The sequence below is a fragment of the Penaeus vannamei genome, chromosome 12, assembly GCF_042767895.1.
Source record: "Penaeus vannamei isolate JL-2024 chromosome 12, ASM4276789v1, whole genome shotgun sequence".
NCBI classification, from domain to species: Eukaryota; Metazoa; Arthropoda; class Malacostraca; order Decapoda; family Penaeidae; genus Penaeus; species Penaeus vannamei.
Window position 1 is genome coordinate 36,765,133 of NC_091560.1, and position 13,996 is coordinate 36,779,128.

At 35.8% G+C, this 13,996-nt stretch overlaps 1 protein-coding gene across 2 annotated transcripts in view; it reads left to right on the forward strand.

Moving 5' to 3' along the window:
- The window catches only part of MAPk-Ak2 (MAP kinase-activated protein kinase 2), a 23,470-nt gene extending 12,145 nt beyond the window's left edge, over positions 1-11,325 (forward strand). Inside the window, exons 3-9 of one of the 2 annotated variants that reach the window (XM_027369188.2) lie at positions 1-81; positions 2,116-2,288; positions 2,688-2,786; positions 2,930-3,005; positions 3,232-3,442; positions 4,630-4,875; positions 9,299-9,380. The exon at positions 1-81 is cut by the window's left edge and continues 59 nt beyond it. In XM_027369188.2, coding sequence (XP_027224989.1) covers positions 1-81; positions 2,116-2,288; positions 2,688-2,786; positions 2,930-3,005; positions 3,232-3,442; positions 4,630-4,833 — 844 coding nt within the window. In that variant the 3' untranslated portion in view covers positions 4,834-4,875; positions 9,299-9,380. Of the gene's footprint in view, positions 82-2,115; positions 2,289-2,687; positions 2,787-2,929; positions 3,006-3,231; positions 3,443-4,629 lie in introns of both variants that reach the window. The other variant, XM_027369187.2, reaches the window with a different exon arrangement.
- Positions 11,326-13,996: the final 2,671 nt, after the last annotated feature.

Sequence of the window (13,996 nt, forward strand, 5' to 3'; positions counted from 1 at the left end):
CTGCCCACACGTTGTTGCAATAATTGATGTTTATGAAAATGTATATAACAACCAAAAATGCTTATTGGTTGTAATGGAATGGTAGATATTTAGATTTATTTGGTTATAAGTTTGAATTTGGAAAGACATTAGTGTCATTGGTTTACAGAATGTTACACTACATTTTTGGTCGTAGAAATAATGTATTATAACTTATTTACATTTTTTTGTAGTTTGAGATCGAAAATGACTTTCATTAGAGTATTTTTTGTTTGAAAATAAGTATATTATTTATTATCTATAGGATTAGTTTATGTAGTGTAACATGATGTTTCCAAAGGGACACTCGAGTTACAATTCCTATTAAGTACTTAAATCACATAACATAGAACATAGGGCCTATTAAACAGTAGTAACTCATAATCAGCATAGCTAGTAAATTCATATTCTTATTCTCTTTGAAGATATGTAATCAATCATAAAGAATTTTTTTCAAAATTGGGGGAAATAGGAATTCATGTTGCAGGAAATTATGAAGGGTACAAGCTGTAGTGTTTTGAAAAATGTTCTTATTTTTTACATTGTTCATGCGAAAGTTTTAGCTTAATGATAAGGAAATTTCTAGACAATTCTTCTTTACATATTTCCCCAAGTCAGTTTAATCAGTATATACTTGATAATGTCTTGACACAACACTGCTTCAAAGCAATGGATCACCTCTTACATTTGACTACTGTAAGAAGAAAAATCCAATATGTGATCTTCACATATTTATCTGATTTTGAGAGTATAAGTGAGAGTGAGGGAGTGAGTGAGCAAGTGAGTGTGTGATTTGAAAAGCTAGCCTGCCAGATATTCTTTTAATAACTACTGGCAGCCTCCTTGCACAAGTATAAAGGATGAAATGATACAGGAGGTAATGATGCCACCATGGTAAATACTTGTTTATGAGGATCAGTTAAGGCAGAAAAATGTGAAAAGGAGGAAAATGTGAGTGCAGACATCTATGACTTCTATATGAGTCATGAATAACAGAATAGTAGGTGAACATGAGTTTGATCTTGCACTGTTATTACCATGAAAACATATTCAGTGACTTTAACAGAAATATTACTTATCTTCACCTTTGAAACATTAGCTGTTGATTGGCTCACAAGTAGTCAGTGGCTCATCCCTGAATGGAGAGGTAGATAGGTATAATAGAGATGACATAGTTTTACTTCTCCTAGTTGAGAACATATTTGATATCCAAGATATCAACTTGATATTGATGGGTTGCTCAACCCTTTGGTCTTGGATAAAATTAAATTGTGCAATGGCTGTGGTGGACAGAGTTGCAGATGGCTGTGCATAATGACATACCCCACACCATGGGCTCATCAGATGGAGCTCGTCTTTCTCCAATAGTAGTAACATCTTTTGTTGGATGTCACTATTAGACCCATGAACCTAAAGTTGAATGGAAACTAAATTCTTTTAAAACATTTGTTTAGATATATTTAGTCATTACCAGATAATTGGTAATTATTGATTTTAAGGTTTGTGTTATGTGTTCCTAAATGTTATTTATCAGGTATGCATAGGTTATTTATCAGACATTTCTTTTTGTTGTTGTGGAAGGGCATAGATTTTCAGAATTTTGAAAGGATTCTTAATCTCTTGTTGTATTAAGTAATGTAATCAGGATGATGATGATTTTTTTCTGCTTGGTGTTTGTGTGTATGCGTGTGTGTGTGTGTGGAAGGGATGTGGGTTTGGGAGTGTTTTTCAGCTATCTCAAGAAGGCAATCTAAACCTGTATTATCAGTAGTGCACTTACAGCAGGGTAATACACGTCCAAGAAATAATTTTGCTAAGATTGATGTAAAGCAGAGTTAAATTTATATGTTCACATAATATAATTTTTTATGTACACAAATATCTTGCCTTTCTTCCTTAGCTTATGGCCTTATCCCTAGACCCCCTATGAAATAACCTGGGTCTGCCACTGTATATTGTAATCTAGGATGATTATAATAATTTTAGAAACATGCTATAACTGTGCATATATTCTGATAAAACAGAAATTTATTATAGGGTTGTATACATAATCAGTTTTTGCCTGATGTGGCACTAGTCATGAATCTCTCACAACAGCATGGAAGGTGGGGAGCTGTTCCAGCGTATCCAGGATAGAGCAGATGGTGCATTTACAGAGAGAGAAGCTGCCTGCATTATGAGAGAAATCTGTGTAGCCGTACAGCACCTACATCTTTTAAATATTGCTCATAGGGACCTCAAACCAGAAAACCTCTTATATACCACTGCAGGTTAGTATGATGTGATGGATATTTGTTTTATGTATTTCCCATTGAATTGCATTGCTTAGGGGTGTTTTCAAGGAGGGTGCAATGGTTTGAATCAAGATGGCGAAAATTGGGTAGTTTTAGATTATCTGTACATCTGTACAATTGAAAAATTACCCACAAAGTAATAGGGCCTCCATAGTAAAGAAATTTCATGTCATTGTCTCTGTAACTTTAACATTAAGATGAAATAGGTTTTTGTGTATTCCTCCACATATGATATTGATAATTCCAATGCAGATTGTGAATTTAGTCTTACAATTATATTGATTTAATTAGCATTTTAAGCATGTGGATGAAATCCTATATTGTTTTATTCTTCTGAGTTGGCATTTTATGTATTTTTTTGCAACCCTTCAACAGGCAATGATGCTGCTCTCAAGTTAACAGATTTCGGATTTGCTAAAGAAACCTTCTCAAAGGAATCATTGCAGACCCCATGCTACACTCCTTATTATGTTGGTAAGTTGTAGGGATGTGAAAAATCTGTATTTACAGAAATAGGAGCCCTAAAAGATACTCTCTGGGATCCACATGCAGACAAACACTCACATTTTGTGTGTTTATTTGTTTATGATATATCTAACATCTGCTTATTGTTCTAGCACCTGAAGTGTTGGGACCTGAGAAGTATGACAAAAGCTGCGACATTTGGTCATTGGGGGTCATCATGTATATTTTGTGAGTTTCAGAAAAATTATTCAAATTGTAGTGTATTCGTTTTCTACTTTTTTCCTTCTTTTTTTGCAGTTCCTTTTCATTTTTGTTCTTTTTTCTTTTACTTTGAATTAGCAGTAGCAGATAAAACTAAATAAAGTATGAAAGTCCTAAATACTATGTTGCTTAAACAAGTACAAGAATATTATTATAAAAACTTTCTCCTAACACCAAACTCTGCTGCTTGCAGGTTATGCGGTTTCCCACCATTCTATAGCAACCATGGCCATGCCATCTCTCCTGGCATGAAGAAACGAATCCGCACTGGGCAGTACACTTTCCCCAACCCAGAATGGGCGAATGTTAGCCAGGATGCCAAGGACCTGATCAAGGGAATGCTGCGGACAGACCCCGAGGAGCGACTCACCATTTTCGATGTTATGAAGAACAAATGGATTGTGGTGAGTGGCATGTTTGCTTATAAGTTTTGCTTTAGTCAGTTTTCTTTTATATGAGTTGAAATGCAGACTGTTTCTATAGTGAAGGCTTTGGCAGTTAACCCCCTGAAATCCAACAACACACAATTGAGAGTATTTCTATTTCTGAAGTTTGATCTGAGTTTAATTGAATGAGCCTATAAATCAGAAACTGGCAGAATATTTCTAGATATTTCTGTCATTATTGCAGGGAGTGTAAGGAAGTAATGCTGGTTTGGATCTACCAGCACAGATCTCCCTAATCCAACCCCATTCCTACATCCCCTTGTACCCCTTCATCTCCCCAAAGCGAGCCATACAATAGCCTCATGATGCCTATTTGGACTAATGCAAAAACATAGGAGCTCTATGCAAAAATAATTATTGTAATGAAGTTTGCCTCCTTACCCTTTATACCACATTCAGTCCAGTCCATTAGAAAATAATGCTGATTTTACAAGTGTCATGAAGGGTTTACAGCTTTTAGGGGTTTAGATGGTTTTTGATGAACAGACTCCACATTGTCTCTCAAATTAGTTATAACTCTGCATTAACAATAAAGATAAGTAATGGTATGTTATGTCATTTTTCTCTTACATTTTTATGATATTTAAAATTCTGTAAGACACCCTGAATTTCTGGTCATGGTGGGTAGGAATAGGATCCTGGGCCTGGAAATAGTGTCTTCTCTGTAGCCAGCACTTTTTCAGCCATGTCTTATGGATGGTACAATCCACCTTTGTTTACTGGTGGTTAATGCAAGAGACTGCCTAAATGCCCTCAGAGTCTAATCTTTCTCCAATAGCTTTTGTACACACAGGTCATTCTCAACACCATGGCCTTTTCATGATTGCACATTCCCTTCCCCCAGCCTTCACTCAGATTTTTCCTCGACAGCATATACATATTTCTGTATACTTTGTATATGATTCCCCCCCCCCCCTTTTTTTTTTAACCAACCCACAACAGTCCATTTGGAGGGCGATAATGCCCATTTCTGGGCGGTATCAAAATCAGTGTGCCACCCGCCTTGGGCGACTCAATCAGAGCACAAGCTCCGATCTAGCGTCGCACCAGTGGAATATTCCGGGCATCACACTTGTGTGACACCTGGCGCAAGTAGTTTAAGATAAAATTAAAATGATAATAAATTCCCCCCCCTTCCCTTTCAGCAATATGCAGAGGTGCCCCAGACTCCCCTCCATACATCAAGGATTCTTCGTGAGGAAGGTGACCTCTGGCAAGAAGTTCAGGATGAAATGACTCGCTCCCTTGCCACAATGCGCGTTGACTATGACACTCTCCAAATCAAGGCATTGGACAGTGCCAATAACTCTCTCCTCAGTAAGCGCCGTAAGAAGGTCACTGACAACTGATTCAGGAAAAGTTTAGAAGCTGTTTGGCAAGGACCATTTCATGTGAGTGTCTTACAGGCTCCTTCAGTGCTAGCATAATTTAAAATGCATCCCTGTGGTTGATGCTTTTTACTGTACTGATGTAGAAGAGTTATTGGTGAAAGTCGGATGGTGTTGATGACTAATGCTGAATTCATGCACAAAGGTAGTGAGTTTGTATTGTTTTATTGATGATTAGGCTTCCTCTTTTTCTCTCTTTTCTTTTTTGAAAAAAAGTTGCACATTTTATCTATACATGATGCATTATACACAGTGTTTTTTGATAATGCTGTTTTACTTTTTTCATTAATTTATTGATATACTTTTTTATTTTTTTTTTATTATTCTGTAATTTATTTTCATTTTATATATATACATTTTTTTTTACTATTCAATTTTACTTGTCCCATGTGCCACATACAGTTCACATCAACTTATCTTGGTTGTGCAATTGACAGTTTAAAGCACTGATTGTATGCAGTTTTATAAACAGTTTTTTTTCTGTTATTGTTTATGTGAAAACAATAAAAAAGAATGGTGCAAATACATAAGAATAAGGATTCACTGAAGTTGGATAAGATACTTTAGCCTGGCTCTGAGGCATGCATTGTTAAAAGTAAACATGGTATCCCTATCTTTCTTACCACATTGAATGACAAATGTCTGAACATCATTTCCTTGTTAACTTTTCTCATGTGTCATTCATTATGTCTTCATGATATAGTTACTTAAACCCATTGCCAACAGATAATGCAGTGTCCACAGTGGTTTTGCTTTACCAATTTTCTTTACATACAAATGGCTACACAAGCACTTACAAGGAATCCGTTAATAGGCCTACCGATCCCATTGTGTTTACTCAATTCCTGGATTTTTTTTGTTAATACTATCATCAATATTAATGTTATTTTTATTCTATTATTGTTATTGTAATATTGTGAATAGTGATAATGGAAATTTTTAATAAAAACTTAAATTTCAAGGAATTTGATACACAGGGGAGGTAGGTAGGTCTAGTAACTAAAGCATTTATGGAACCATCTATAAGTGATAAAACAAAGCCACAATGAATAATGCATGTACATTTGTACTCCCAGCATTAATGGGTTGATTGACCTACAGTATTCATGTCTCTTGACAATAAGAAAAATAGAGATCCAACATATATTTTTAACAGTATGTAATAAATTCAGGTGTTGTGGGTTTATGTATAAAAACTGCTTCAGTTGCGTATGACAATAATCAACTTATCCTTGCTGTAAGTATTTCAGTCTGAGAAATGATAAGGAGTGAGAAGAGTTAGAAAATGTCTTTGGTCTTTTAGAAACTAGCAAGGATAACAAGAAATAATACTATTTATGTACACAAAGTTTGATGTCATGAACTCTTGTTAATACTCAGTGTATATATAGAACTGTATATTTACTTGCTTGTTAAACACAAAATTAATCTGTGATTGAGAATAGTGTGAACTTCATTTTTAACCCAGTGTAAAGTAAAAGGGTTGGTTTTTTAAGAATTCTTTTTCATCTTTATCTTCTTTTTCTTCATCTTTGTCTTCTAAGTAATTGTTCCTCTTTAGGTTGAAATAATGAGAGAAACATAAAACGAGACCCAGATTATGATTTATGGGACTTTTACTTCTGAAAGATAAGAAACATCAAATACAACAATAGCAAGCTGTTGAAATGCATGTTTAAATGTCCTGTTTAAGGTCTGAAGTTTGATGAATTACTACCAAAAATATTCATCAGTAGTATTTATACCTTTAATGTACCCTTTCATGTGTGGACATTTCACCAAGCCTTTTTACCTGTCAAGTCACCATGAACATAGTACCGTAAATTTATAGATAACTCAGATACTTATATGTATCTACTGATTGTGCTGACATTTGTTAAAGAGTATGTTGATAATATTCATAGCATTTTTAATGCACCATTGTGCTGTTTGTTAGGTAATAAACATTAGTTCATTAATTTGGTATGTATGAATGTACGAGTATGTGTCAACAGAGATAATAGCTTTAAAAAGGTAATTACAAAATAACTTAATTTTTTATTGGTACTGATGCTAATAATTACTCTTATTCTAATTAGTTAGTATTGTGTAATGGATGATATATCTTGATTAATAACAGGATGTCGTAAAATTTAACATTTTAGTTTAGTCTGTGTGCATTAGATAAAAAAACAAGGAAACAGCATTGCAGCATAAGAACACTGTGAAAGTTTTTGATCATGATTGAAGAACAATAAATGTTTTTTGTTTTAGATTTTGAGAACTCGTATTTTCTCAATCTAAGACAAAATATGTTTTCTAAATTGCTCTGCCATGATTTTTCTTTTTCCCTTTCAATACATAGTGACACAAAGAGAATATTTTTTAAAAGCTCTCGGCAGAATAGTGAAATATTTTGCTTGGATGTTTCTTAACCCATTGCTGCCGGGTAATTGCAGTCTACAGTAGTTTTTTTTTATGAATTTTGTTTGCATGTAGACGGCCCCACAAATGCTCAGCCACCAAGCAGCTAATTGGTAGACCCTTGACCTCACCTGATTTTTGTTTTTCTTTTTTGTTGTTGTTATTGTTATTATAATTTTTTCAAATTAATTATTGACATTATGATTATTATGATGTTATGAACTATAATAAGGGCCTTGAAAAATTAAGAAGAATCTTTCCAAGAATCAATAAAAAAGGTAGAAAGAGAGATAGGCAGGACTAGTAATTGGCTCCTTGGTGATTAAGCACTTGTGGAGCGATGTGTAGAGACAATTAACAAACAAAGAAGCACAATGGACATGGCATGTATTTTTGCCATGCTATGATCAGTGGGTTAGAAACCCATACGTACAAGCCCAATGCTTTGCTAGCACATACACACATACTAAGAACAATCATAACATCAGCATTGTGGGGATGTATAGATTGTGTTTGCACATTTCTTTGTTTAACTTATTATGCTGGGAGGGCATGTACATAAATGCCCAGTCCACTGGGATTTTTGTTTATCAATTTTTTTAGTGGTAGAGTGCTGGCCTAGCATTTGTAGTGTCTTGAGTTTGTGCCTAGTTGCCTCTTTCTGTCAACTCAGCTTGGAATCAGCATGTTGTGGTCAAAGTTGGGATGGAAAGGAACTGACCACCCTCCTGCATCACCCTGTATGCTAGTGTGCTTGTCTCTTACATTAACTTATGGGACCAGCTTTGACTTCTTTTGTATACATAGAAGGCTCAGAGGAGTTAGGGGTCATAATTTTTTTTATTATTTTCACAAATGTACAAAAAATACTCTTATTCCCAGGACCTCCTCCCCACTCCAGAAAGTACGAAGCAAAAGGATAAAAATGATAGACCTCTGCCACAGGATCTCCAGGGTCTAAATGAATGCAATGAAACTTAGTGATTCTAGCAGGCAACCATTATAAGACATCTTGCATTGACTAATAATCAGTGAAGGATGTCGTGTCTTTGTCCATGGGGCTTTCATAAAAAATCTCATTTGCAGCATGTCTTCCTGTCTTGATTTCAACAATGCAATACAAGGGCAATAAATAATGTTTAGTTTTTAATTTGATCTAGATTGTCATTTGTTTTCATGTTTAAAAAGTGTATGCCAGAGATTACCACTCTTTCCCCAAGCTTACAGTTTGTACACATGAAAATTTGAAAAAAAATGGACGACCCCTAACCTAACCTGCCATATTTGGCGGTGTTACTCAATTTCTTGATTTTTGAAATATTTTTTTTAGTGCTTTATTATTAGTGGTATTGCAAGCAATAGTACAATAACCATAATGTCAAATATGATGATGATGATAGTAACAATAATAATAACTTAAAAAAATATTAATATGTATCCTGACAATTCAAGGAATGAGACAATCAGTTGAGGTCAGGTAGGCCTACGAATTGACTTCTTGGTGACTAAGCACTTGTGGAGGCACCTATGTATAAACAGAATTTACACAAAAAAAAAATCAGTGGATAGTGCACATACCTGGTGCCAATAGGTTGAGCATGTGAGCTTGTGCATATAAGCATTTAAGTAAAAATATGTAAGCAAGTATAGTTTCAGTGAAGGGATAAGGTCTTGGTGTATATGTGTCTGCCCCCCCCCCCTCTCTTTCTCACCCTCTCCCTCTCCCTCCCTCTGTCTTTCATATCTTTATAATAATCAGGTATTTTAGAAACTGACCTGTTTCTTTGTAATTTTTGATTTAGTATAATTATTTTGTTTTCATCAATTTCTCTCTCCTCTTCTTCCTATCTCATTTTTATTTTTTACTGTTCCTATTCCTTCCTTTATTTCCATGTCTACTGTATTTTAGAGTGAGAAATTATTTAATTGGAATATAGATATTGAGGTCTCCAAATTTTTAATCATAAATGTGATATAATGTTGAAAACACATTTGGCAGAATTTACAGCTCGTCTTGTTTCAGGAGATTTTCGAATGCAAGTGATGTTACAGAGGTGAGTTCCGGCAGTAGCCATTCTATCCTTAAAATAAAAACATGTAAGCCATATGTTGAAATTAATTGATACTCTCAGGGACTCAGAAATTATGATATACTTCGAAATGTATCCCTTTCTCATGGTCTTCATATTTAGGTCATGTCATACCTGATCATTTTTAGATTCATTTGACATAACTTTCAGTAGGTTTATTTTGCTGTAAAGTCAGTTTTTTCACTTATTCCAGCTGTTGTTAGACCTTAGTCCTTAATCATGAATATTACAGATTTTAATATTTTCTTCTTTGTAGTATTATTTATAGAGGCCTTTGTACAAGGACAAAGAAGCTATTCCTTTAGACTGACTGCCATGAGTTTAATACTTAATGTAATGTTAATTTGCATATATGTTATGTTTACAAGTACTTTTTTTGTTTGTTTACAAAAGGCTGCTCTTGAGGTCAATATACACCCATTGTACTTATAATTGTATCCATTCTTTTAACCCCCTAAAGGATAAGAAAGTTATGAACTCTATGCACACACAGTACAGGAAAAAATGTTACTCAAAACTCAGATTGTAATAGTAAAATTGCTGTCTTTTTGACGTGTCCTACACAGAACTTAGTATGACTGTTCCACATAACTTGTGCCTACACAACAACCTAAAGAAACAAATGAATAAAAAAATCAGGTCAACTGACTTTTGGTGTCTTTCCCCCTGGGTAATGGACGTACCTGATTACATCAGTTGTCGTATATTGTCCTTTAGGGGTTGAAATTATTTACCATTCATTTTATGTATGATACAGAAATGACTTTGCTACTTGATTCACATTTAAGGATTTGTTAGTATGTCAAGTAATGATTGCATTTTTTCTTTAGATGTATTAAAAATATGCATATATTTATTGATATATTATTACTATTTAAATTCATATTTCTTCATTAGGGATTATAGCATACCAAATCATAATAAGCAGAGATATTGATTGATTGATTGATTCCCTATAATATGAGGTCGTAAGTGTGATTTGTTTTTTCAATGAAAAAATAGTTAATGTAATATTGATTTTTAATAATTGGTTAATCTCACAATAGATTTTATTGATGTGAAATTTCTTTTCTGTATCTTAATTTTTAGATTAAGAGCTTTAACATGACCACTAATGCAGTGCACATTTTAAATGGCTAACAAAACAGGTTTTTCACACACTTACCTTGCAGAGGAGGCAAGTTGAGAAAGTTAATTCCTGAAGTGTAAGAAACAAATTAATGTCAAGGACAGTTTTAAAAGAACAAAATTTTGGGATGGTTATTTTTATTGAATCTTTTAATTGTAAATTATTGTCATTGCTACTGTAGGTTTGACTTGATGACTCTTTTAGATGGCATCAATTTGTTACTGATTGTATTGACTGTGTATCTTCTTTATTCAAACCCAGTTCCCAGGATGTGTAGACTTTGAGTTGGTTTGAATATTTGGCCTTTGTCAATTGTTGTGCAGTGCTTGGTTTGGCCTATAACTTAGGCATATAATGAGAAATGTAATGCCCCTCAAAATTGCATCATATTTTATGATATTCTTGTTTTCGAAAATGTATTGTGTACTCTTTTTCCCTAATTTAGGCTGTGTATGTTAATTATAACAGGCCTGATTACAATATTCAGTATTTTTTTTTATCACACTGCAAATAATGTAGAGAAGAATTTGTTTCTCTATGCTTTCAGTATAATTGTAATGATTGATGATTTATTTATTATTTCTTTATTTATAAGGAAATTATTAAATGTTTTCATTCATATTTTCCTTTACATAGATAAGGATCTTTGCCAACTATATGATTTCATGTGATTCCAGAGCATTAAAACTAAGTTTGATTTTATATGCATTTAAAGGAGGTTAAAACTCACCCAGAGTTTAATGTAAAAGCTTGTAGGTAATTTCCTTACTTGCTGATTAGCCTTGACATTTCAGCCAGAATAAGGAGTTTTAGTAAAGCATATAACAAACATAGATTGTTCATTACCCTATAAGCATTAGAAGAAACTGGTACTGTTAAAAAAAAAATGTCTTTTTCATATGAATATTCAGAAATGCTTAGGGTGAATGTAGTAATTTTTGCTCTTGCATCATTGTTGTTATTTTGTTGGTTTGTTTGTTTTTGTAATTTCATAGTAAATGTGAGAAACGTCAACTCTCTTTATGAGAGATTTTATAAGTTAACAAAAAGGAAAAATAATAAACTATCATTAACACAAGTTATTCCTGAACTTCTGAAACTGCTCTAAATCAGTAAAAACAAAATGCCAGACATCTACATACATTTGTTGACATCCATCCTCCTTCCATTTATGTTCCCCCTACTCCCCTTCCTCCCATTCCCCCTACTTCATCTGTATTATCCCTCCCATTATCCCTTTTGCTTCCCCCTGGATACAATTATGAGTCTTTGTTACAACCACCTCACATGTGACTCTGTTACAACAATCCCCTTCCCTGGATTTGCTCCCTCCTGACATTTCTCCTGCAACTGTGATCTAATTGTCCTTAAACACATCTCTCCTTTATCTAATCCCTACCAAACCCTAAGGACATCTTTTCAAAATCCCACACTTCTTCTTTTGACAACTTTGATCTAATCACTCTTGTTAATCCTCCACCCCCCACATCTACTACCCCCTCCTGTATTACTACTCTGCAGCTTTATTGTCCATCTCCCTGCAGTACTACCTCACTCAACACTAATCCCTCTTCCACACATCCCTGTCCTACCTCCACCTCTACAAATCTTTTGAATACCCAGTTTAGCCCAGCCAAATGGGGTTGATTTTTCATGATCTCTACAGGCCCTTACTCTCCTCTTCCAGCAAGGTCTCCAAAATTAAATTGGCCAAAGATTCCTTCCACATCTGCCCCAATTATTCCAGCATTCATTGACTGTTAGGCCCTAGAGGCTGCCATAGGTCCTCCATCAATATTGCCAAGATTACTTTCTGTAGACATGACCTCCCCCATGATGTTTATATTGGCGGAGAGTCCTTGTCCTACCTCATCAACTTCCCCCCTGCCCAGTCAATGTCAGAACTGTTGGCATCTAGTCCATCCTGCCAAGCACTTCCACTCCACAGCCCAATACCCTCTGTGTGACCAACCAGGTAATGATCGATCAAACCTCTGCACTCACATGTGCCAATTGTTATGGCTCCCATAATTTATTTTGTTGCCCTACTTACAAGTTTAAGTCTAAGTCTGAGGTGACAATTCTCAGAATTGAACTTGGCCTCACTTCACGATGCCAGACAGGAAGAATTTCCGCAATTTTTTTTTTTCTCTTACTCCCCACTGTATCTATTCCTCCTCCATCTTACTTTTCCACTTCTACCCCCTCCCTCTCCCAGTCAAATTCTTTTGTCATTCTAAATCCAGACACCCCCTTCTCTATCACTGCACCAACACCTATTTATCTTCCTCCTCACTCAACCTGTTCCACACCACCTTTTCCACACTCTTTCCTCCCCCCCCCCCCAATCCCTTGCCCATTGTTGTGGGGGGCTTAGAAGACAGAGACTGAGACCCAATGCAGGAATCTCCCCTGCCTAGGGCCTGAGCTCTTGACTTAACAAATTTTGCATGGTATTTTCTCCCTCCAGCTCTTTTGTTTCCATCCATTCTCCAACCCCTTCTACTATCTACTTCCTAAGGTGTAAGAGCTGTGCTGAAAGGATGAAAGGCTGACTTTGTGCCAGTCCTGAACTACCTGAGGGAATCATGGGCACGGTATTCCCTTTTTGTTTTTTAGCCCTTTCCCCTTAAGGAGACCCTGAGAGGTGGACTGTTTATTTCCCCAACATAGCCAAGGCTTCCCATGGCCAGTAATGAAGAAGTAATACCCATATTAGAGGCAATGAGGCTTAATGGTTAATGGTTAAAATAAATGTGCTATACATCTAAGGTCATATAGCACTATAGGAAGGTATAGAAAAGGGGATGTCAGGTGATAGTTGCTATGTGTCAACTATCTAGAGGAGTGTTGAGAGGTTGAAGAAGGGGGAAAAGGTTATGGTGGTTTAGGTAAGTGAGTTAGATCAAGTGAAGGATATTTATGCATCTGAGGAAGGAGAACAGGTTGTCAAGGCAGAAGCTGTGGGATTCTGTAAGGATGTCTGATATGTTGGGAGGTCGGCAAAGAGAGGATAGGTGTGGAAAAGCAGAGGTACGTGCTGTATTAAAGCGTGGACAGGACAAGAGAATGTGTGGAACTGAAAGAGGGATGTTACATAGAGGACCAATGTAGGAGAGCTATAGCTTATGAGTGATATTGCATATGGTACGTATTGGGGAATCTGGGGGAGAAGGAGCTAGGGGGTGTGAAGGAGGGGTATTAGGAGGTAGGGAATTTGGGGAAGGGTATTGTTGTGACATGAGTGATTCTCGTGTGTATCTGGGAAGGAGTGCAAAAGATAAGACGGGATGGAGGGAGGGAGAATGTGCCTTTAGTTGGGGTTGAAGGGGGTGGGTTGTGTTGGGAGGGAGTAGATGTGGGGGGAGTATTAGTGGTAGGAGGGTGGATATCGGAAGGATGGATAGTTTAAGTTGAAGGGGATGTGTTGTCTTGGGAGGGATTAGGAGGAAGGGGTGTAGGGGTGCTGTGAGTAAGAGGGGGATGGATATCGGAGGTGGAC